Genomic DNA, 21,758 nt, shown 5'->3' on the forward strand with positions numbered 1-21,758 from the left:
GGTTTTTTGTCTCGAGCTTGAAGCGCTAAGCAATCCTCCTGCCTGTCCGGTCTTAGGCAAGCAATAGGAGCCAAATCCTAACTAATATTATAAATGCGAAAGTAACTGTGTCTGTCTGTCTGTCTGTTACTCTTTCACGCCAAAACTACTGAACGGATTTGAATGAAATTTGGTATACATACGGTCTAGACCCTGGGAAAGAACATAGGCTTCTTTTTATCCCGGAATTCCCACGGGAAAACTTTTTAAGGCGAAGCGAAGCGCGCGGGAACAGCTAGTTATCTATAAAACATAAGACCCACCTGCAGATATAGGCACCATGTCCTTGTACCACTGCACGACGGGCGCGGGGCTGCCTCGCGCCTCGCAGCTCAGCCGCGCCGGCTTGCCCTCCTCCCCGTCTATGGTCTGGTTGCGGACTTTCAGGTACACTTTCTCTGGAATGAGAGATGAGGAGAGAGTGAGAGGTTTGTAAACAGTTGTGGGCAGATGTAGGTGTTTTGATTGTATCGTCGAATTGTGAAGACTGTAAGAGAATGTGGTCGGTTCTGTCGCGTGTGGTAAACTGATTAATTAAGGTAAGCGTCCACCCATCGGCATCGTATGTATCGGATAAACAGATTTTCTTTTCATAAATGTATGAAGAAAAGGTGTCAGAGATGCCGATGAAGTGGAAGGACTTGTAAGAATTTATATATAAAGAATAGGTACCGAACGCGATGCGCCCGTTGTGGACGCTTACCTTTAAGGTGCATGATAGGAGCCACGCGAGTGATGTAGCAACTGCACGTATACGTGTCACTGTCACTACGCAGCCAGACACTGAAAACTGATCCGACTAGCAAATCCTCTTACCACGGTTAAAAACCCTAGTTCAGCTTACGTGTTTGTTACTGACACGCTAAGTAGAAAAATAACTGGTTAACGGTGTTGTAATGTAAAGGGTGAACAGGCAAAACTTTGATGGTCCAATTTAGACAGTTACATTTTCATTCACTATTCAGGAAGTGGTTTAGGATATCAATACACCTACCTACTCGTTCCGATCTTCATAATTTGTGAAAATATAATGTAACTATCTATAAGTAATACGTATCCATACAAAAACGTCGGAAATTGGCCACATCAGTTATGTTTGTTATTCAACCAACGTGCCCGGACGTGCTCGCAGCCCTCTCGCACTCATAAAGGAATAATGATAAATAATCAGTCAGAACCAATTTCAGCTACAATTTTCAGTGACGATACAAATAAGGTATAAGTACATTCATCTGATAAAGACAATAAGTGCAGTCCTTTGGAGGATAGCGCGGGTGGAATGTGACATAACCACGCGACGACAGGAGTTCGAAATACCTTTTATAAATAAGCACTATTTTATTAAATTCATCCTTACAAATTCATATACACGCATTCATTAAATCATGTGAAAATGGACGCTATCATCTGAAGATAAAGGTAAATTGTACTTTGCAAAGATTCTCAAAGTTAAAACAGAAAATAAATTGCACAATCACTTAACCTAGCATGGGGCGCAAGACGCGCACTTCCATCGCGCTTGCTCTCGAAGCCGTGCGATGCAAAAGATTGGTCGCGTCTTGCAACCCTATGCGGTGCTAGTTAAAAGGACCATTTTACAAACCTCCGACCAAGATCTCAATAGTCTCACTCAGCTCCCCAGACCGACAGGTCCAGTTGCCGCTGTCCTCCAGCTGCGCTCTGGATGATGATGGGGATGAGGCTGTCGTTCTTCATCCGCTCCACATTATTTCAGTAACATTGTTACTATGAGAGGGGGTCAGGTTTCTCTGCACCTGACCGTATACGCGGTTGTTCTAGGACGTCCGCTCGCTCAGTTCTACACCACACTTGCTCGCGAGGCCGCGCGAAGTGAATAAGCTCGATGCATAACTTTTGTCACGTTTTGACACGTTAAAATGACTAATGTCACGATTGCTCTCGAAGCCGCGCGATGTGAGTGAGCGCAATTCAAAACTTTTGTCACGTCTTGACGTTCGCGTCTTGCATCCTGTGCTAGCCCTACACCAAATTGACTAATATACAAACCTCCGACCAAGATCTCGATAGTCTCGCTCAGCTCCCCAGACCGACAGGTCCAGTTGCCGCTGTCCTCCAGCTGCGCGCTCTGGATGATGATGGGGATGAGGCTGTCGTTCTTCATCCGTTCCACGTACACCCGGTTGTTCTTGGACGTCCGCGCGCCCACCATGGCTTTGGACGGGCTGTACCACTCGATCCTCTGGAATAGGTGTGCAGGAGATGTTGTTAGTGGAGTCATGGCTAAAGTTTTCTGACTAGATAAATATGTTATGTTAAGAGGATGCAAAGGTTATAATTTATTTGATGTATAAATACGAGCAATGAATATGACGACCGAGTGGCGTAGTGGTTAGTGACCCTGACTACTGAGCCGAAGGTCCCGGGTTCGATCGCTGGGGCAGATATTTGTTTAAACACAGATATTTGTTCTCGGGTCTTGGATATGCCCGAAAAATGGCAATAGGCCCGCCCCCTATTACATTGGGACTAACATAACACTCTGGCGAAAAGTGGGTGCAGCAATGCACATCTGCCTACCCCGCAAGCGAGTACATTAGTACAAGGCGTGAGTGTGTGTGTGTGTGTGTGTGTGTGTGTGAATACTTCCAGCAGCAATAATACCAAATTACTCCTCAACGGAAAAGTCTAGCTTAATGATGCCGTCTGCAATATTGAATTACATCTAATAGCGCATCGGAATATTAACTGTAACTTTTCATTGCTCCGGAGCTCGGGAGGTATAAAGATACAGAAAGCGTTGTCATTGCTGCACTCTTGTTGTGGTGTGTGCCGTTAGTTGTTGTTGAAAAATAGACAAGTGCTTTTGAGAATTGAGGGCCTTCAGCCATGTAAACCGAGCTTTACATTATTACGCACGGACGCTCGTTTTAAAATTACAAAAGCAAGGCAGTAATAAAATAAATGCCTTTGTATTTGAAAACTCGATATGGCATTTGTAAATACAGTTTGATTAAATTGATGCGGGCTTATGTTTATAAATAATATTTAAATGAATGAAATCAAAGTAAATTCCTATGTATTGACAATTAATATCACTGAAACCAAATGATAGTTTGTTGAAACAATTAATTCAATGAAGTTTTCTATGAATATTACATTTGTATTGTAGTTTTCCGTTACTATTGATTATTCACAGCGTACAATGTACGAGTAGAAATAATTAGATCAATTAAGATAATTTTCAGCTGAAAATTATCAATATACTTTTATTGAATTTACGAATAGGTAATTTATTATTAATGGAGGCGAAATACTTTTATATATAAATAAAACAGGATAAAATGTGATCTACGACTAACAAACCTAAACTAAAATAGTACCTATAAATATTAAAATATAATAAAACTACCTAACTACCTAGTACCTACCTTAATACATAAAAAATATTTTGTAGGTTACCGCCGTCGTTTCGCAAGGTTCCCAAGAGGCTGGCCGCATTGCCCCGCTTTGTCCTAGGTATGTGCCAGCCCTTTGGTCGCCGGAGGCGTCGATCAGCCGTGTCGCAATTTCCTTGTATATAAGTTTTGCATCCGGCCCCCACGGACCCAGCGTCTCTACGCCGAAAGGCACAAACATGTAGCCGTGTCCTAGGGCTGCATACTTGCGCCTTTTTGCCGCCTCAGCCGTCGCTGCCACCACACCTGCCTTGGTCGCGGTCACTGGTAGGTGTGACTGTGCCAAAGTGTCAACGCATGTGGCATCCCATACCAGCGGCCGCCCGTTCTTCCAAGGAATGAGCGTCATTCCGTCCGGCCTCTTGCCGTCGTCGCGCGCACTCCGGTGGGCTCCAGTACGGCCGGGACGCCAGCACTGGCAAGAGCTCGGCGGATGACGTCATTCAGGGCGGCGTGACGCGACAGCCGGCCTGCGCTGCGCTGACACGCTAGGCCGTGGTGGCCCATCTCATCGACGCCACCGCCGCAACGACAGCGGTGTGGCTCATTTATTTTGGCGCCAAGTCTCAGGCTGATTGCCAACGAGAAAGTTGACCTGTCAAGGTATGGGTCCCTAAGATGGTTGACGGGAGAGCATGTAGCCAGTACCCTGACTCCGGCTCCGCAGCCGCCATGAGACGGGTTCGCTCTGCAGGGTTTTGTGCCGAGTCTGTAAGGTTTTTTTGGACCTGTGTACAGAGTGGCTCGTCCCAGAGCCTCTGCGAGCCAGGCACAATCGGGAGACTTTGGCTCCGGCCAGTAACATCCAGCCATGCGTTCCTCGCCTCAGCCAAGCACGTGACCTCAACATCACCAAGTGATGGGTAAATAATTTTTCCATAGAGGTCAGAGGTGCTGTGAGCTGAGGCCAGGAACGCCGGCAGTGTCACCGCGGATACACTTCTGATTCCGAATAGGTTAAATTATTCAAATTTTTATGGTTTCTATGGAAATTGTAGTGTTATCTGCTGGAGGGTTACTTTACACTGACAAAAAACGAACGAACAAGAGCTGTCGTGCTATCGGCACGTTTACGTTCGCGTAGCAGCTCTCTGAAACTTAGTTTTTCGCCACATAGAGTGACCTCCTTCGAACCTGTCTTCCGCCGCCTATTTGCACCCTAAGGAGCCCCCTAGACGATCAATTATATTGCGCAATATTGAAAATTGTGCAATAATATAATTCATCGTCTAGGGTTAATATTGAAGATTGTGAAAACGTCATTTGGATTCAAAACGCCATTCAATCTTATTGCACCATCTACATATTGCACAATATTATTGTAGGACTAGGGTTCGCCTAATATACTCTCATAAAAATTATGAACTAATTGTGACCATAACGTACCTCTTTCAGATTCATTCCTTCGCAGTAAATAGCCTTCTTCTCACCAACATTGTACACGGTCGACTTGGGGATGACTCGCAGACTGGGTTCATTGTCCTCACCGAATGCCACTACTGGAAAATAAGGAAAAAAACGGTGTATAGCTGTTGCAAGTATGTGCCAATGCAATGTTGGTGAGCATAGGACATAGATCTCTTTTTATGTTTTATATTTTCTTAGTTACAACGGTTGTCTGGAAGAGATCGCTTTTAGCGATAAGACCGCCATTTGTGCATTTCTGTTAATTAAGTGAGATTTAAGTTATTTTATGGTGTGCAAATAAAGTTTATTGAATTGTATTGTAGGTATATGAGAATGAGAAAGGGTGTAACTGTAACGCGCGGTGTGAGTTATCGTGGCGTCATATTATTTAAAACACACATCATTTGTCATACTCGTCTACGTCCCGTGCTACAAGGCTTGACGTAATATCTAATTGTCTTGTTATATATATTATCGTGCACTTGTAATTTACTTTAAAAAAATAAATATAATTATAAACAAACAAAAAACCCGACTGCACGCTAAAAAGATGAAAACAAGACCCAATGTTAATGGAAAGTATCGCTTGGTCCCCGCCTGCGATACTGGTTTGCTGCAGTCGGGTTTTTTGTTTGTTTATAATTATATTTTTTTGTTTGTTTATAATTATATTTTTTATTTGTAACTTTTTAGTTGTTTTTATTTTATGAAATTTTATGTCAGTAGTCGGGTTTTATTTTATGAAAATTTTTTATTTCAATAATTTTGGTTTTGTGATTTAAATACCTACAATATGCATATTTTTGTAATGTGCTTCACAAGCCCTTTCATTTCATACCCTACTAGGGCATGCAATACCGCAATACCGGTATTGCGTAATACCGGGATCCGGGACAAAATCGACGCTTTTTTCAATACCGGTATTGAAGTAATACCGGAATAAATCAAGCGATTAAGATATAGTTAGCCTTGTGCTCCTATATACCCTCCTGACACCTGGCGTGCTATGAGTAGGACATTGAAAAAAAATATATATATAGTTTAAAAATACCTATATTAAAAGTTTTATGGAGTATCCCTGTTATTCATTTAAAGTTTTATAAAGTTCCTATCCCTTAAACAGATTGTTCTTTGACAAAGTGACAAAACAGTTCAGTAGTAAAAAAAAATATTTTTTTAAATTTAATATCAGTGTATACATTTATACCTCTCGGGGTCAGGAGGATACTATGAAAGTTCACTTGTTTTAGCCTATAACCATCGCGCAATCAATACGCTTCTAACGATACCTCATACATCAATATCTATCAAGCCGTTTAGGCTACAGGAGGGAACAAAGAAACAGACAAACATACATACATACAAACATACAATCGAAAAACATTACCCTCCTACTTCGGCAGTCGGGTAAATACCTACAATGTGTAAAATACTTTTCAAATATAATTTCATGGCAGCTTCCCTCAAAATTTAATATTTGCTACGAACCTGCTACGACGCACGATGTGTTCGTAGCACGTGCTACGGAGGCGTAGCAATGGTGGACGCATATTTGTGATCGATTTTTCTTCACAATACATTTTGCATTAATGAAAAGGTACTTAGTCAGAATATAACCTACCAAACTTTACATTTACCGTGCCACTGCCAACCTTTCCTTTGTTTTGGATCGAGTATTGAAAGGAGAAATAAGTATTTTATTTTTTGTAATAAAAAAAACGTGAAGATCAAATCTGCCCACTTAGAGGTTTTAAAAAAAATAATAAGAAAATAGCAATTTTGTTTACTTTTAATGCTACGTATACTCTCGTAGACGAGAGACTAAGGTACAGTAAGTACTACTAGTTACTTCTGAAACTAGGGCACGTGCGAAGAATTATAAGTAAAACTTCTGAAAGGCGTCATTAGCACCAACATTAGCGAAGTTTTCCGGATATCATTTATGCAATCAATACTTTTATTAAACCTTTTTGTACAAATTACTTTAGAAAACAATTTACACAGGGTTGCAAAAGTAGTATAGCAAGACGAAAGGGGGTAAATAAATTAATTTGGACGACAACTTATGGAAATTCGTGAAAAATAAAGTTAATTCCCCTCACGTGAAAATTCACGTGAATAACAAAGTTTCTACGGACAACCTACTTATTTTTTTTTTCAAAAGACATGGAACAGTTTTTCAAATCTACCGCTTTCGGAGTTTTTTTAAACATCCTGTATAATCTCGAACGACAGAACAGTGCTAACTGCTCCGTCGATGAATTTAGCAAAATAAACATTTTCTAACAGCGACAACCATAATTAATCATTTTATACAGCAACAAAATTGAAAAGCCATGTTTGACGCATAATTTATGCTTTCGCTACGCGTAATTTTACCTGAAGATTAACGAAGAAGCCTTAAATTATATCTAAAATAAGCAAAATCTATTTTCTTTCATGTTTTTTTTAACTGTTTGTTAAGTGTTCGGGACAAGAGTTAGTTAGAAAATAGTTATATCTCAGTTGATTGTTGTTATATCTAAAAATATACGTAAAGCTGAACAGCATCACTATCCCGCTTACTCAGTTCACATGGCTATAAGTGCAAGCATGACAAAATAAATGGCCTAAATAAAATGCCAACGAGGGGCACAAGACGTGCACATCAATATGTGATAAAAGTTTTGCATCGCACTCATTCACATAGCGCGGCCTCGAGAGCGAGCGTGTCGGATAAATTTAGTCACATCTTGATGTGCGCGTCTTGCACCCCGTGCTAGCCCTTCTTGACTACTCAAAAGAAAGCCTCAAGTGTCAGTGTCGCAGCGACGTCATTAAGAAAGCAGACTCAACACCCTGATTACTTTCTTAACAATGAGAAGGAAAACTTGTTAAGTATTCCTCAGTCATCGAAGGAACTCGGGTGAAAAGTTAACCCAAGTTTTGGAATAAAATAGGAAGTTTGTAGAACAAAACCTATGCTGGAGTGCGGCCGAAACGTCAAAGGCTCGGCAGGTGGGAATAGTTCGGGAAGTTACCGTTTCTGTCTTATTTCTTGGTGAAAATATTCGCACATTAAGTTTTATAGGAGGAGCAAAAAAAACTGTTATGTAGTGCCTGCCTGTATTATAGTTGGTTAGAATATTTGGTTATAGGACGGTTTATTGGATATAAGATAATTATAGATATAGATAAAGCTAAGATAGGAAATAAAATGTTACATTAACAAAACTGTAAGTCTTCATAATTATGTTCATTAATTTTTCTTTATACTTTTCAGTATAGGTAGGTACTTGATCTTATTAAAATGTACGGTAGTACTCTTACATGAAACATTCAATAAACATACGTACAAGGTACGTAGTACCTTAATCATATTTAGGGTCTGTTTCAAAATGTCTGGTTAGTGGCTACCTGACGGATAAAATACATGCTGTCACTCTCTGTTATTATTTTTTAGACAGTGACAGCATGTATTTTATCCGACAGGTAGCGACTAACCAGACATTGTGGAACAGGGGCTTATTCGAAAGTAGCTAGCTAACTCTCAAATATAATATTCTGTGCTAGCGCCAAAACTGCGGAAGCATTTAAGGTGGGCCTCCTAATACCTGTCACAGTGATTTATTATCCTAGACGCCACTCAAGAGGGTTGCTCTATACTGACGAAAAAGGAATGAACGAGAGCTGTCGTGCATTTGGGAACTTTAATACAAGGAGATAGAGTCGTGGCTCGCGCAGCAGCGCTCCGAAACTTAGTTGTTCGTCATATTTTTTTCATATTTATTCATTTCAAAACAATATACATTGTGTAGAAAAATTCTTATAGCTAAAATAATTAACAGGCATAAACACATTCAAAAATAATACACAGGCATAAACACATTGAGAAATAATTAATTAACAATAATAAATGTATTACAATAAAATTAGTCAAATACAATAAAATCAATTATATCATATAGAGTGACCCCCAGGACCAAGAGCGAAATTACGCAAAACGAGAAACACCTTAACATTATAAAGTACTTACGAAGTGGCTTAAAATTAGAAGTTCTAAATTGAAAGATACTTCTTTAATTAAGTCACCGTTAAATAGCAATGTGCCTAAGTAGCTTTGTAGCTTATTGGTTATTAATATTTAAAAAAATGGAAAATTTATGGACCCCTAAAGCGTGGTTTGTTCAACAAAATAAAACCGGCATATGTTTTGGTCTCAATTTACTTGGCCATAGGTACCTCACATAAACATTAGGTAGGTACGTAATGCAATCTCTCAACTAATATAAAAATATCTATGTTGATTCATATATCTGACCCGGCCGGATATCATACCCGGGACGATCGTTTGAATTTAAAGTACCTCTTGATATTATGGTAAATGCGTAACAACGAGTCAAAGAGGCAATTTTCTGCTTACCTTTATTGGGTAACTAGGATGTATTTAAACTGTTTATTGCCAATATGAATATATTTTTACTTACATAATTTTTTGACTTTTCTACAAAAAAAAATATACATCGGAAACCAAGTAATTATAAAACCAACTATTGCAAAGTACCTATCACTCTTCTGGTTTAAATAGAAAAGTAAGTTATTTCTTGCAAAATATTAAATGCTCGCTAAAGTAGGTAAATTAATTAGCTAGTGAGGCAGGTGGATGTGGATGTACAGTTGTACACAACTGAAATAAAGTTATGCTTCGGGGACGGAAAATGTTTATCACGTCGTGTGTACATTTTTTTCGATCATATTTTAACTAAATTACACCCTAAGATTGTTTACCTTTATGCCAAGTATGAAAAAATGCAGTACATAATATAATTATTTATTTTCTAAATAAACTTAGGGCTGGGTTCTACCTTTTTTGGCCTAAGATTTTTTTGCCTAATCTCATATTGCATAGTAACGTTTGGTCAAAGTCTCGTTTCGCCGAAAATCGTATGGCATAAATCTCTTTTTGTAAAAAGTTATTTCGCATAATTTTGTTTAGCCTAATAATGGTATGGCCAAATCTTGAATAGCCTAATATTGCTATGGCATAGGTTATACAAAGTAATAATACTCGTTTGGCTTTAACTTTGATGGAGCGTCTGCCTACATAGCGCAAACTGGTACCTTGTATTGTGGCCGATATGTGGGAAACGCTCCGCTCCGCTTCGCTGCGCTCCGCTTTGCTTTTGACGATAATGTGCACCTAACACGCTCCTCCTCGCTTTGCTCGTCGTCGCACCTATCTTTAGGTTTCGATCCCATGGGGTTTAATGGCGTTTGTAATCATTTTATTGGTTATTCACTTTCTATATTTTGATCATTCAATATCGTGATTTTCGGCATGTAGGAGAAAAATACCACAATTTGTAGATTTACAACATACTTAATATAGTATTTATTAAGATAATATTAGAAGAATCAAGATTATACCAATACGAACAATTTGAGCAAACGAGACTTAGGAGTTTCAAGTTTGTGCCGAAAGAGTTTTAGACGAAACGAGTCTTATGCCACATAAGTCTTGACGAAGTGATGATTCTACCAAAAAAGTTTAGACGTTACGAGTTATGCGAAACGAGTTTGGGGCAATAAAGATTCGGCGAGATGAGGGGAACCCATAAGACAGTGACAGCTACAATTTTATTCCTCAGATAGCATTAAATTTATCTGACCATTGAAAAATCAACCCTTAATAAATAGAATGGAGGTGACCACCGATCTAGATTAAAAACCATTTTATGTGCATTCTTATTAAGTAATTTTAAGTCTTTCTCACTACACAAAATATGTAAATGTATGTGTACACTTCAGTTATAATATGATATCGGCACTTAGACAGTTCCTAGACTCACGCCTGCGTTCTTAACGTCGAGTTGTTACTTAATTTCCTGGTTCAGGAAGGGACTTAGTCTTTTCAAGTAGTTCAGCTCTCGCTAGTTGAACCGAACTGTAATTGCAACTGAATCTCAGAGCATTCATGCAATTTACTGTCTACTTAGATTAACGATATACGAACAGATGGTGCACCGCAAACAAAAACGAGCAAAAAAACTGTCCGAATTTTGTTTACTGTAAAACCGTTTTAGGTTTAGTGCCAATTTCTCGTTGCCAATAGTTGGTTAGAGCATAACCAGGGATTATTGTTTGACTTTTGACACATCTGTCGAGAATTTAATATGGCCGTATAATCGATCAACCTTTCCCTGGTTACGATTTAACCGACTATTGTGAAATTGGAGCTTAACCTAATGACAACCAATGAATAAAGTCACAAATCTTCTAACCGAACTAACTCAAAATAAGAGCTCAGTGGGAGAAGTAGGATGTTATTTCTTTTGCACAGACACTCCATCTAGTTCGTATTATTTATATGGCCTAATGCCTATACAGAGTGAAATTTTATCAGTGAAATTCCAAGCATCAGAATGTACTCGATATAAAAAAAAACACGCACTCACGCCTTGTACTAATGTACTCCCTTGCGGGGTAGGCAGAGGTGCATTACTGCACCCACTTTTCGCCGGAGTGTTATGTTAGTCCCAATGTAATAGGGGGCGGGCCTATTGCCATTTTACGGGCACATTACACACACTCGATATAATGAGCAACTTTATTTATAATATTATTATTGTAGTGGGTCCTACAGTAAAATTATGATAAATAAAGTTGGAAATAGTGATATAAAACAACGACCTATCGACAGGATGTTCAGAGCCAAAAATAAATATTTCATAAAACTCACTAGCTTTTCCTTCCTTAAAAAATAAAACTTTGTAAGCTATTTAATTCCTTACATTATAAAAACTTTATAAGTAGATATATCTATTGAAAAGCTTCATGCTTTGATTCGCGTTCGCTCAGGATTTATTTTATAAATTAAATAACTAAACATAGTTTCCATTCCCTTGACATTTTTATTCAAAGGTAATGGGAAATACCGTTACAAGGACGCGGCGGTTATTGAAAATATTCTTTTAATAAAAATGATAATATTACAAACCTTTATCGATTCGGTTCTAGAATGAATTTCCGAGTTAAAACTTAGTTGAAAATGTTGCTTTGCAATATTTTCCCGCGGGGATTCCGGAAAAAAAAACATAGATAATTACCCTGTCTAGTGCTGACCATAACTATATTATTATTAAATATTTTTGAATATTATAGTCAACAAAGGTGATATTTATACCCTCCCAGTGCAAACATTTTAATTTAAGGTCCACTGACGGGTGATATTAATAAAATTATTATTGTTTATAAATATCGATGAAATATTTTTTGTTTCATCTATCTCCCATTAATAATGTTCTTAGAAATAAACTTGGAAATGGGACTCGATCTATTTTTTTAACTGTAGGTACTATAATCACTTTCTCAAATATTAGCATTGATTCAATTCGCAACACAAACGTGTTTCCTTTAAATCGCCAACCTCTGTGAAAAACATAACTCTAGCCAAACCAACCAGTTTGTCAAATAAACCAGTCGTGAAAAATTCAGGGAATCAAATATGAAACGTTTGAACCCGACCGCAAACTAAAAATAGAAGAGAGGTTTTTAGTGAAAAGCTAGATATTCTGTTCAGAAATATTTTACTCTAAATAAACTCATTGAAAACTTGCATTGTCTGATACTTATTTAATTGCTTTCCCGTGTGAATTCTGGGATAAGGAAATCTAAACCTAGGTATATGGCCACTCTCCGATGTCCAACCTTTGTCTGAACTTGAAGTCAAGTTAAATTAAGATCTTATAATAATTATATGTACATATAATTCGTCTTCAAAATAAATTTTCTTTTTGAAAATGGAGTAGGTATATTTGAGCTCTGGAACTCTCACTCCTAACTAACCCTTGTCTCTACAGGTCGGATTCTGGGGAACTCAGCGTTTCAGTAGCGACTAAGCATTTTTAGTGTATTAATTCGTCAGAATCCCCTTCATCATTTTCGAAGCTCTGAATAGTCCTGGAGGGTCACTCTATAAGGCGAAAAACTAAGTTTCCGAGCGCTGCTGCACGATCCACAATTCTATATCTCAGTAAACGTGGCGATTGCACGACTGCTCTCGTTCGATCGTTTTACATTTTTCTCTAGTATAGATTAACCCCCCTGGTCTGGATGGATCAGCGTGACGTCACGGGCGCCGCAGTGGCTAGGCGTCGTGGCCTTGAGACAGGCTAAATAAATTCGGATGGATTCGGTGAGACCCAGCGCTGAACATTATGTTTAAGCCAAGGATTTTTTTATGAGCAGTTTATGCCAAGCTTATCTTTGCTTATCCGACAAGTGTAGGTGTGAGTGAATACACTTTGGTGCTTAGGTTTCGTTTTTTTTTATTGTGAGGTGCTGCTAAATAAAGGCTAATTTCGGATGTTCCAGTGAAGTAAGAAATTTTAATGACAAAAACTGGACAAGGACCTACTCTCCTTCTAGAATAAAATACATATTAGACCTACCGTAGCGTACCCAGTGGCGGATTTACAAATTTGCCGCCCTTAGGCCATTCAATTTTTGCCGCCCCTACTGACTTCTGAAATTCAATTTGTTAGTTTAATCCCGTTATTAGTATGATTGTGAACTTAATAATGTGGATATTTCTATGTCTAACTGTCACCAACTTCAAATGTTTCATCAAATCTTATTTAAGGTTCCGTACCTCAAAAGGAAAAAAGGAACCCTTATAGGATCACTTTGTTGTCCGGCTGTCTTTTTCTCAGAAATGGGTAAAAATATCAAAGCTGACATTTCGCAAGGATATACAAGGTGGGCCAAAAGTAATCACCCTATTGGAAATTGCTCTCATTTGTACAAATGGCCGCCAATTTCAAATTTGTTTTGATATTGGTGGACTAGACAAATGCAGAATACAAGTTGACAAGCCATGGAAGCCACACTTCCCAAGAACGCCAAATAATTTTGTATATTCAGTTTTCGGGTCGCCTTTTTTTTCGTTTTATATGTCATTTTTCCCCGCAATATCGCCCGCTTTAACCGTTTCAGACAGTTTTTGTGGGTGTTTTTTCAAGACCCGTGTTAATGTGAATAAGCCCGTGTCTCTGGAAGCCCTTAAGGACAACATTCGACACGAGTGCGAGAATCTCTCGCCCGAAGGTCTCGCTGAATTGATGAGAAATGCCATAAAAGGAGCCCATAGGGCAATCAATTGTGACGGCGCCCATTTGGCCAATATCATCTTCTAGACTTTACCAATAAAATTTTAAATGTTCAAATAAACATAGTTAATAAAAAAAACAGAATCGAAGTTTTTCATTTAGAAAAAAATTAGAGCCAATCAAGATAGGATGACTTCTTTTGATCCACCTTGTACAAATGTACGCCGTACAAATCGACAAACTGGAAAAATAAATTAATGAAAAAAAAATGTTACCTTCCATACATGTAAAATGGGGATGATTTTTTTCGTTGGTGTAAGGTATTATACAGGTCTTTCAAAAATATCAAAGGTCTTCTCAAACCATTTTTTTTATTCAGTGACTGGTTTGCGAAATATTAAGCTTGAAACTGCGAATTCTTGGTAGACTCAAGTGACTGTTTGGTCCAAAAATATCACTGATGTACTTAATAAATATGACAAAATTCCACATTATCCACATATAACTACCATTACAGCCGTTTCCAGTTTCTCCAAATTCGAAAGTATTCCCGCCGCTTCTTGTCGCGTTACAGGCTTTTTAGTGATATCATATTTGATTGATTTCAAAGAATATGCATGCCAAGAATCTCTTTAACTATTACATGCTTCTTTTCTGGCTGACCATCGTCTCAAATTCACTCTATTCCGGGTTTTGCCTTTCCCGATTTCACTCATTTATTTAAGCAAGCGTTGTGTCGAGTTTACAAAAAAAAATCCTGAAGCAGCATGAAAAAGCGTCAATCTTGGCTAGTTTAAGACGTGACATAAGTTATGCATCGCGCTCACTCACATCGCGCAGCCTCAAGAGCGAGCGCGACGACGACGTAGAGCTTTTGTCACGACTTAAATGCGCCCCGTACTAGCCCAAGCCTGAGCGTCAGCGCACACCGAACTGCAAAATGCTCGCGCATGGTCGAGCAAAATGTAGAACGCATACTCGAACATTTACTAGAAAGCTCGAGCATGGTCGAGCATCAAGTTGGGACGTGTATTCAATTTTGAAATGTATGGAATTATCATAAGATTAATTTTTCAATGATTTCACAATATGCTCTGCTCTGCTCTGCTCTTGGTGTGCGCTGAGCCTGATTCAGCAGCCACAGTTGCCACTAAATTCAAAGAATATAGGTACATACTGATTATATGACAGTGTGTTTATTTATATGTAGATTGTGTACACGTAAATTTATATTTAAAAAAATCTGTAAAATAAAAAATGCTAAATTTGCCGCCCCTCTAAATCTGCCGCCCTAGGCACTGGCCTTTTTGGCCTATAGGTAAATCCGCCACTGAGCGTACCGTACTGTATCGTAACGAATAGCTGAACTATTTGAATAAATTATCGTTCTCATTTTCACGTAAGTATTACCCTATACAAACACACACCATTCTTCCAATTGTTGACTGACAGTGATCCCATCAAGTGATAAGACCGCCTTTTTACCATAATTAAGTTATAACTTCTTAATTTTAAATACTCTACCTTTCAAGGATAATTAAAGAGGGGACTCAAAAGCAGCGCAAAAAGCGTACCTGTAGCTATTAACTGCGTAAGAACCCAGATGTGGATTTACATTCAAAACCTTCTGCAGCCTAAACTTAAAATGCCCAACACAGTATACCTCTAAACGAGTACCCTAGTAGCTACCTACAGTACACAAGCCGTATTTTGGGCTACAACAAACAGACGAGAATGTAAAAGGTGTTTTAAACACTGTTTAATTTAGTAAGTTACCCGTTACCCGTGAGCTCGCCGCTTAACATCAAAACGTTCCCACTTTCCGACGGGCCGCTCAGAAAATAGACTTAAATAACTCTGTGGTTTTATACAATGTGAGTGGAATAGTTAAGGCAGCCTGCTAGTGAATGCAGCGGCAAGATAAGCCGTCCCATTTTATTACATCCGAGGAGCGGCGGCGGCGGCGGCGGTGGCGTTGGCGACGCAAAAAGACAATTTTTCCTCTTTGTCACTGATAATTGAATTTCAATTGGAAATATCACGCCGCTTTCCTTGATTCTCGGGTTTGTTTTAACTTTTAGATTTTTAACTTAGTTCTTTCGGTTTGTGGGAAATGAGGATTTATTAAACTGTGTAGGTATATTGGTAGTTAACTCAACATCCCGGGAAATTTGAAACAATTGACAATCTATTGTGTATAGTGTAAGCATGGGTCAGAGACGTGAGTAAATTATTATTTACAAATATTAATGTTAGTTACTACCTATTTTACTTCATAAATTGATTGGAATAAAAGCAATACTTTTTTGACAAAGGACAGAATGTTGAAAAGAATACCGCACCGATATTTCACGTATTTGAGAGTAACAACGAAAAAGGGATGTATTTTCAATTTTAGCTGAAATAACTAGAATTTAATATGAATCGGGAATGTGATAGTATTCGACGAATATCTATGGTAATACGACTGTTTTCGAAGCCCTCTAAGCAGAATTGATAGTTTAAGGACCCTTGAATATTTCTTTGGGACAGGAACGTCCGTATTTGCGGTGTATTTTCTTACGTAATTGGATTTTTAGAGCCCGTTCCTGGAAGTTTACTAGGTATACAGGGTGTTGCAAAAAGGGTATATTAAGCCGAAACGTATATGTGCAGTATGGTATATCTAAGCCCGAACCTGAAATCAGAATTTCAAAATTCGCGAAAAATTAATATTTAAACTTCATAGTAAAAAGTCACGTGACCAACTAAGTTTCTATGTAAAATTAATTTAAAAAAATCGCAACACCCTGTACACTGACGAAAAACGAACGAGAGCTGTCGTGCAATCGGTACGTTTAATACAACGAGATAGAGTCGTGGGCTCTTCGTTTTTTGTCATATAGAGTGACCCTCCGCTGTATCTAAGTCCACGCTCCCAGCAGTTACTATTGCTTGGGTTGTCTGTGAATGTAGTAAAAAGGTAGATCATCATTACAATTTTATTTTCTTTTTGAAATTGGTTACTTTGATACAAAGTTAATGTTAAGAATTTCTTAAAAAATTTACACATACTGTCGATTCGTTCATGTCTTTTTAGAGTTTCGTACATACTTGTTTGTTGTAGTTTTTATTATTTATACTTTATAATAGACTAAAAAAATGCTTGAAAAGTAAAAAATATATTTCATTATGAGGACTGTAAGAAGTCGATCGACTAAGCCATATCTATCTACATAATTCCTTAATAAAACTTAATTTGTATAGTTACCTAACTGTGTATAACACAATGACATAAAATTATAGAGTTGGAATCGTGCCTATATTAATACTTTGTTAGAAAATATTTTCAGGAACGAATCACATGATCAAATAGCGTAATCGAAAAACTTTTACTAAAACTCGAGTAGATAAATCATCAGACATTCAGTTTTCTTTTCATAAAAAAAAATTAACTTCGGAAAAACAGTGTTCATAACTTTGTATAGTGGACGCAACCTTAAATGCAATACTTGCAGTTTAAACTTGACATTTACGGGGTACGTGCTACGAGCGTCATAAAGCCCAAAGTGTTAGCTTAGCTTATCCCCTACTGTACATAGCCGCTGGTTAAAAAGCAATTTAATGTTTTAGCTTGTACAGGTCGTTACAACCGCTCTATATTTTCTTTACGACGAGCTATTAACGAAATTGGATTAGGACAAACATAATAGCAGGTGATTTTGGGAGTTATTTACTGTGGAGACAACTACCAAACAACTTTTGAGCTATGTTTTGATGTAAAATTATTCTTAAATAGGTGGAAGCATAATTTTATTATGGCATGTATTTACATAAAAGGAATCATTATTTTATATAGAATAACACCGTAGAATACTACTATGTTTTTGAGCATTGCTTACCTAAGTAGCTGCATGTAATATTGTATAATAAATAACATGTTAAGTGTAGGTAATTTCAAAAGTATAGATGTACTACAAGATAAAGTACAGAATGATATTGCTAATAAAACTATTCATCTGTATTTACTCAATATTGGGCTGTATATTTCATACATTGATGGCGCGTGTTTCGGCAGAAAAATATCCACGTGAATACTATATTTATGATGAAACTTATTCATAAAGCAATATTGTTTGCCAATTTCAATATTTTACGGGTTAAGTGTAAGGATATTGCTTTATTTGCAAGTAAATTAAATTCATTCAAATATGGCGGTCAGGAGAGACGCTCGCTCTAACTAATGACACTTTTTTGCATTTAAAATGGATTTATGCGTCGGGAAAACATTGTCTGGAAGTTTTTTATTTCACCCCTTACTTAGGTTTTAGTTAGTACTTGTTAGCTGGATTAAATACCAATATTGACTAGGGAGTACCTATGTAACATAACGACGTGTTATTGAAATAAATTTCCTTTGTACTCGTATGCATAGTATGCAACTATTGAATAGTTTTTATAAAAAAGTGTATGCAGGACAACCTGGATTAAGAGCTCATTCGATAGGGGCTGTACAATGTACAGTGTACATTATGTACAACTCAGCGTAACTGCAAACGAACGCAATAATAATACAGGTCATATTAATCTACTATTTCATAGTATTATGTATTTTGATTCACGATTACGCACCGATTAATTAATATAACGCTCGCACTATGTTATTCAAACTTTCAAGACAAATAATAATTTAACGAGAGGTGCATTATTATACTGTACATTATTAATTTACTATAAATGCACTCACTAACTTTTATAGTCAGTGGAACGTTTTAATTGATCGCGAGTGTATGTTTTTTTACCTTTTTTTCATGTAGGTACTAAACTGACACAATGGATCACCTATGTGTTACATAGGCTAATTTTTATCTCAGTATTCAAACGGGAAATAGGTGAAATGCTTATCTTTTGGATAATAATTTGCTCATCCATCTATGAACCAGTCTGTATAATGTATTATTATGTATATCTACGTCATAGTGCAGCTAAACAATGTTCATAATGTAATGGTAAGGAAGTGTAACATCTGTTGGAACTCTCGGAACGTATTTACTAAAATCCCTCACAGGAACTAACATGCTCAGTTACAGTGCTGTGGAGATGTATTGTTTTACTATTCTATTGTGGCCCAAGGATACTCTCACGAGCAATGAAAAAATTCCAGTGACAATAGCTCCAAATTACTTCTGAACAAAAAAGCTAGCCTGAGGCCGCCTGCAATATTGAAGTAGGTACATTTAACTGCGCACCAGAATATTACTAGGTACTTAACTAAATATTGTCTAAAAAACCTGAACTAGGCAATAAGTGAATGAATTGGACCGGCAGACTGAACTTTTTTATTACTGGAGTCTTCTCTCCATAAAAGGAGAGCGATATTATAAATCCCACCTAATCAGGTAAAGGATGTTACATCTGTTGCTTTATATACGAGTAGTTCCAGAAACTGCATCCAGCTGTCACCTGTAGACCATTTGGTGTTGTTACAATAATTATAATAATAAAAGGTACTTGTATTTCCCTTTTACGCAGACACTACGAAATGGTTGTGTTGTAGGTTAAGTCGCGACCCTTACTTTTCATTCACTTTTTGTAGTTACGAGCAAAGTCGTGAATTCTGCATGAATTCAGCTTTAGCAAAGCTTGATTGGTTTTCAAAATGTCCAGTTCAGTCATATAACTTTTACAACGTTTGAGTTGGGCTAAAAGCGTTTCCGAGTGCAGGTTGAAACGACGAATGGTCTATGCAAAGACTGCTAGTAGAGGGGTAGACTGGGGTATACGCGGCATATCACATGCGCTAATAGTTAAAGCGCTTCAACGAATCAACTTGGACAAATTAGGTCCCTCCAAATACAAAATATACATAATAAACATAACTAGGTACTCGTACTTACATAATTTAGTATAAAAAAAAAAAAAAAAAAACGCACTCACGCCTTGTACTAATGTACTCCCTTGCGGGGTAGGCAGAGGTGCATTGCTGCACCCACTTTTCGCCAGAGTGTTATGTTAGTCCCAATGTAATAGGGGGCGGGCCTATTGCCATTTTACGGGCACATCCAAGACCCGAGAACAAATATCTGTGTTTAAACAAATATCTGCCCCGACCGGGAATCGAACCCGGGACCATCGGCTCAGTAGTCAGGGTCACTAACCACTACGCCATTCGGTCGTCAAAGTCACGGACTTATTGACCCGCCCTCGTACTTACATAATTTAGTATACTTCTACAGTTATTACATTTATACATATTATAGAATAGTTCAGTCATGTTCCACTGATCAGACAGTGTGCACATAAGCTTTATTTGGTACCTACGTATCTAATATAATTAAGTTCCAACCATTGACTTGAAGCTGCGTCTGCCTCAGTTTAAATATTCGAAGTCTTCGGTTGAATGCCACGAAATTATTTCTACTCAATCGGTTTGGGTCCGAGCTGCAGGCTATTTGAGAACTTTCGGGTTTTGAGAATTTTACATGTATTTTAAGAAAATAAATATTTAAAAGAAATTGTTTTGCGCACACCTAATTTCAATATATTTTTCTTATATTATTTAATAAAATTTCATTGTAGAGGTATTTTATGTTAGGTATATTTTTAAAGAAAGTTTTGACATGATTAAGGTAACATTGTGCGTTTGTTTGTAGTTTTTCTCTAAACTCTCTAAACGATAACATACTTTTCGGAAGCGTCGTTAGTTTAATATAATTTTATTGATACAGACCCAGGTATAAACAGCATTAAAAATATGTTTTTTAAACGACTAAATATGGGTTTTTAACCTTCTGGCCTTGACCTGCTATTTGATGTCCCTATTTGCGTGTCTGACTCATTAATAGAGAATAAGCCTAGCCTTATACAGGCCTTATAGCGAGGTGCGGGCCAAATAAACAGCTGTGGTCACGGTCAGTAAATAATTTGCTAATTTTACATAATAAAGATATCCAAGTTTAGTAAGGGTTGGTGTGAAATTTTACATTTATGATTATAATATGAGAGTTAATATGGTCTGATAATAAAACCTGTTACAAATTATAAAAACTATACTTACTTACTGCAGACTTTGTGTTTGTATCTTTTTTTTTGGAATATAAAAGTACGCACACGAGATCAAATATACATATGAAAGGGTGAGCGTTGGCCAATTGGCCATATTAGTTATACTTACATATTATTATGTAGATTGAAGGGACGGCGGATAAAAAATATATTTAAATAGCATTTCAATAGGATTTTATAATCGAATTTTGATAACCGTATAGTATATTATCCGGAGCCTGTTCGTCACTTACTGGGCTACTTTAAAGCCATCGCATGTTGCATCTTGCAGCATCGCGTTCTCTACTGTGATTGGTCCCATTTTCAACAACCAATCACAGGACAGCATGTGCATTATGCAGATTGTGTTCGCGATATTAAATAATTCAACAATGTTCTCGTATGTTCTAGTTATAAGTGTGTGTAATAGTTATTATATGTATAGCGTATAGTTAGATTAGTTGCTAACAACAGATAGTTCGATTACCTTCGCGGAGGTTCTGGAACATTCCATCATTTTCTCGAAGTTTCCACAACGTTCTAGAAAAGTTTGTATAGTATAGATAGATCCACAATAGTCTAGTAGTTTCTAGAAAAATGGTTAGGGAATGTTCCACAACGTCCGCGAACTTTCTAGATGCTAAGTTAGGTACTTATAGTTAGTAGATAAGTATGGATTGTTCTACCTTCTTAGTAATAATAATAATAAATAGTGTAACCTCGAGCATCTCTGGAACTTTCGGGAAGATCGCTCGCCGGCCTATAT

General features: G+C 37.5%; 1 protein-coding gene across 1 annotated transcript in view; it reads right to left on the minus strand.

Moving 5' to 3' along the window:
• Positions 1–21,758, minus strand: part of LOC105390255 (neural cell adhesion molecule 2) — a 119,602-nt gene that overhangs the window by 6,049 nt on the left and 91,795 nt on the right. The window contains exons 2-4 of the mRNA XM_038118989.2: positions 4,863–4,975; positions 2,068–2,260; positions 303–437 (exon numbers count right to left, since the gene is read on the minus strand). Of these exons, the coding sequence (XP_037974917.2) occupies positions 303–437; positions 2,068–2,260; positions 4,863–4,975 (441 nt within the window). The remainder of the gene's footprint in view (positions 1–302; positions 438–2,067; positions 2,261–4,862; positions 4,976–21,758) is intronic.

The sequence above is a fragment of the Plutella xylostella genome, chromosome 12 (assembly GCF_932276165.1).
Source record: "Plutella xylostella chromosome 12, ilPluXylo3.1, whole genome shotgun sequence".
Classification (NCBI taxonomy): Eukaryota; Metazoa; Arthropoda; class Insecta; order Lepidoptera; family Plutellidae; genus Plutella; species Plutella xylostella.